The sequence below is a fragment of the Octopus bimaculoides genome, chromosome 5 (assembly GCF_001194135.2).
Source record: "Octopus bimaculoides isolate UCB-OBI-ISO-001 chromosome 5, ASM119413v2, whole genome shotgun sequence".
NCBI lineage: Eukaryota > Metazoa > Mollusca > Cephalopoda > Octopoda > Octopodidae > Octopus > Octopus bimaculoides.
In genome coordinates this window covers 19,331,997-19,334,828 of record NC_068985.1, presented here as the reverse complement: position 1 = coordinate 19,334,828, position 2,832 = coordinate 19,331,997, and the positions used below count along the sequence as shown (strand labels likewise).

The 2,832-nt window shown below is 33.0% G+C and overlaps 1 protein-coding gene across 1 annotated transcript in view; it reads left to right on the top strand.

Annotated features, from left to right (window-relative positions):
• Positions 1-2,832, top strand: part of LOC106874500 (glycerophosphodiester phosphodiesterase domain-containing protein 5) — a 28,924-nt gene that overhangs the window by 18,199 nt on the left and 7,893 nt on the right. The window contains exons 8-9 of the mRNA XM_014922246.2: positions 253-474; positions 1,954-2,102. Of these exons, the coding sequence (XP_014777732.1) occupies positions 253-474; positions 1,954-2,102 (371 nt within the window). The remainder of the gene's footprint in view (positions 1-252; positions 475-1,953; positions 2,103-2,832) is intronic.

Sequence of the window (2,832 nt, the reverse complement as noted above, 5' to 3'; positions counted from 1 at the left end):
TATCTCAAATAAGTATATGTCTAACCTAAGCAGTTTAGAAAACCAAATATAAAGTAAACGACTAAACAAATGAATGATATTTAAGCTTACTTCATAATATTCATTACACTCTCAATCTTAAATGTCTACCAGTTAATCCTTCCCAATACCAAGAATTTTATTAAACAGATTCATATTTTATACGATAATTTTCTTTCTCAAGTCTTCTCTGCTGATCCTGTTTTCTTATATATATATTTGTCTGCATATTAGGAAGATCCAATGGATGTTGTTGGATCTCTTACTGACAAAGCAAAGCAAATCTACAATAACCAAACCATTATGTCTTTGAAAGAATTGATTGACTTAGTACACTTGACAGGAAAAAGAATTTTAATCGATATACGATACCCAGTCAGGACAAATCGTTATTACACTGCAGTTGAGGACAGAGTTATAGATGTGATTGAGGAAACTGGAATTCCTCTTAAACAGGTAAATTTATTCATATTAGTTTTCTTATTACTTGCATCTGTATGAAATATGCTATTTTGACATGTCAATTAGTTTCTGTTATTTATATGGTGATTGATGACACAGTTTCCTTCTTTGTATGGAATGCTTTATGAACATTATCGATATCCTGGATAAAAGTTTGCACATAAACCTGAAAGTTCTAGCAATATTAACATACTGTATTTTCTAGTATACAAGTTGAATTTTTCAGACCAAAAGTTACAGCCAAAAAAGATAGTCAACTTATACTGGACAACTTTTGAGGACCAAAAGTTCTACTTGAAATGCAGCAGGATTTGGAATGAAATATTTACACTATTTGTTTACACGATATACAACATTAACTTTTGTACTGGAAAAAATGATGTATGTGTGTTCAGCTATTTTGCCAAACAGCCTGCACAAATGAATTGTGTATACTGATCTAATATATGTTTTGTATATTAGCTCACTCCCTCCATTAAATCAACGTTGCCTGAACATTATGTATCTCTTGTCAGGTGTTGAAGTGATCACAGAACAACATGAGATAAAGTATTTTGCTCAAGACAACAAATGCACCACATGGTCTAAGAATTGAAACCTCAATCTCACAATCATTAATGTAACACCCTAACCAGTAGTCTATGTGCTTTCAGGCTGGAAAATACAGTAGTTAATATTGCTAAAACTTATAACATGAATCTAGAGTGCTTCCTTTTATGGCATAATCTTCAAATTATTTATCTTCATGTAAAATTTTTAGCAGCTACTGTTAGTAATATATTCTCCCTAGCTTGGGATTTTGCTAATATAATAGTTTGTAGTAGAGAGTTGGTATTGTCTGTTGTCTAGTGTTGTATTCATAATGTTTAATGTTGTTTGGTTGGCAGTAATTTTTAAATATTAGCTTTGACACATTTGGAAACCTCAAACCAAACCTTTCTTCTAACACTTTTTAAACACAACTGCTCGTGCTATGATATGCTGTTTCAACTCTTCTATTATTCTCTCAAATCCTTTCTCTTTGACTAAGTATCTTTCCTTGAGGCAAGATTTGCATCTTGTGTTTCCTAATTTCTTTGTTTTCCAGGCTTCTATTCTACTCAGTTCTTTTAAACACAACTACTACATACAAAAAAATAAATAAAAAATATTTTATAAAGTGTGTATAATTGGTTTGTTCAATATGTAGTTAATATAATCCCAATTTAAGGTGGTAAGTTGGCAGAATCGTTTGCATGCCGGGCAAAATGCTTAGCACCATTTTGTCCGTCTTTACGTTCAAATTCTGCCGAGGTCGACTTTGCCTTTCATCCTTTCGAGATTGATAAAATAAGTACCACTTGAGTGCTGAGGTCTATGTAATCGACTTACCCACTTCCCCTGAAATTGCTGGCCTTGTGCCAAAATTTGAAACTAATATAATTCCAATTAATTTTATGAACAATCTTTTGTCCTCTGTTCCACTTTTTATAGATTTGGTGGTTTACCGGATTCTCAGATTTAGACTATACCAGGAGATTTACACAAACCTGGAGATTTTATGTACCAGCTAAATATCTCGTAAAAATGGATGTCTTTAATTTCAATGCTAGATACGATACACTTAGTGAAGATGAAATCCTGTAAGTTTTAATGTTATTATTTCATAGCATTGTCAATTTATCTTTATTCTTTTTCTCTATACATATTTATTACTCAGTTATTCTTGTTTTTTTCTTTTTTTTTCCTTCTCAAATTTCATTTTCTTGTTCATACTCTTTGAATTTACAATTTAAGTTAATTTACCCTGAACATTCAAACAAACATTAAAAATGCTGATGCAGTTAATGTCTACATTGTATATACTTTGAATTCTTTACCAATTTGATTCTGGTATTTACCTGTTATTTACACTGTTGAGAATCACAGCTGACCAAGTTAACAAGCTTGACATGTTATTGATAGCTTGACATGTTATTGATAGCTTGACATGTTATTGATAGCTTGATATGTTACTGGTAGTCAGTAGTTTATAGTAATTATCATCATCGTTTAACATCAGTTTTCCATACTGGTATGGGTTGGATGGCTTGACAGGAGCTGACCAGCCAGAGAGTTGTCCAGGCTCCAGTTGTCTGTTTTGGCATGGTTTCTATGGCTGGATGCCCTTCCTAACACCAACCACTTTACAGAGTGTGCTGAGTGCTTCCTACATGGAACAAGCATGAGCGCATTTTATGTGGCACCAGCATGAGTGCATTTTACATGATACTGGCACCTCAAGTCAAAGACTTTTTGGCTGAGAGAGGGAGAGTGGGTATGGCCATAAAGGACATCCCTATATGTAAGGACGGCTGAGATTTTACATAGCTT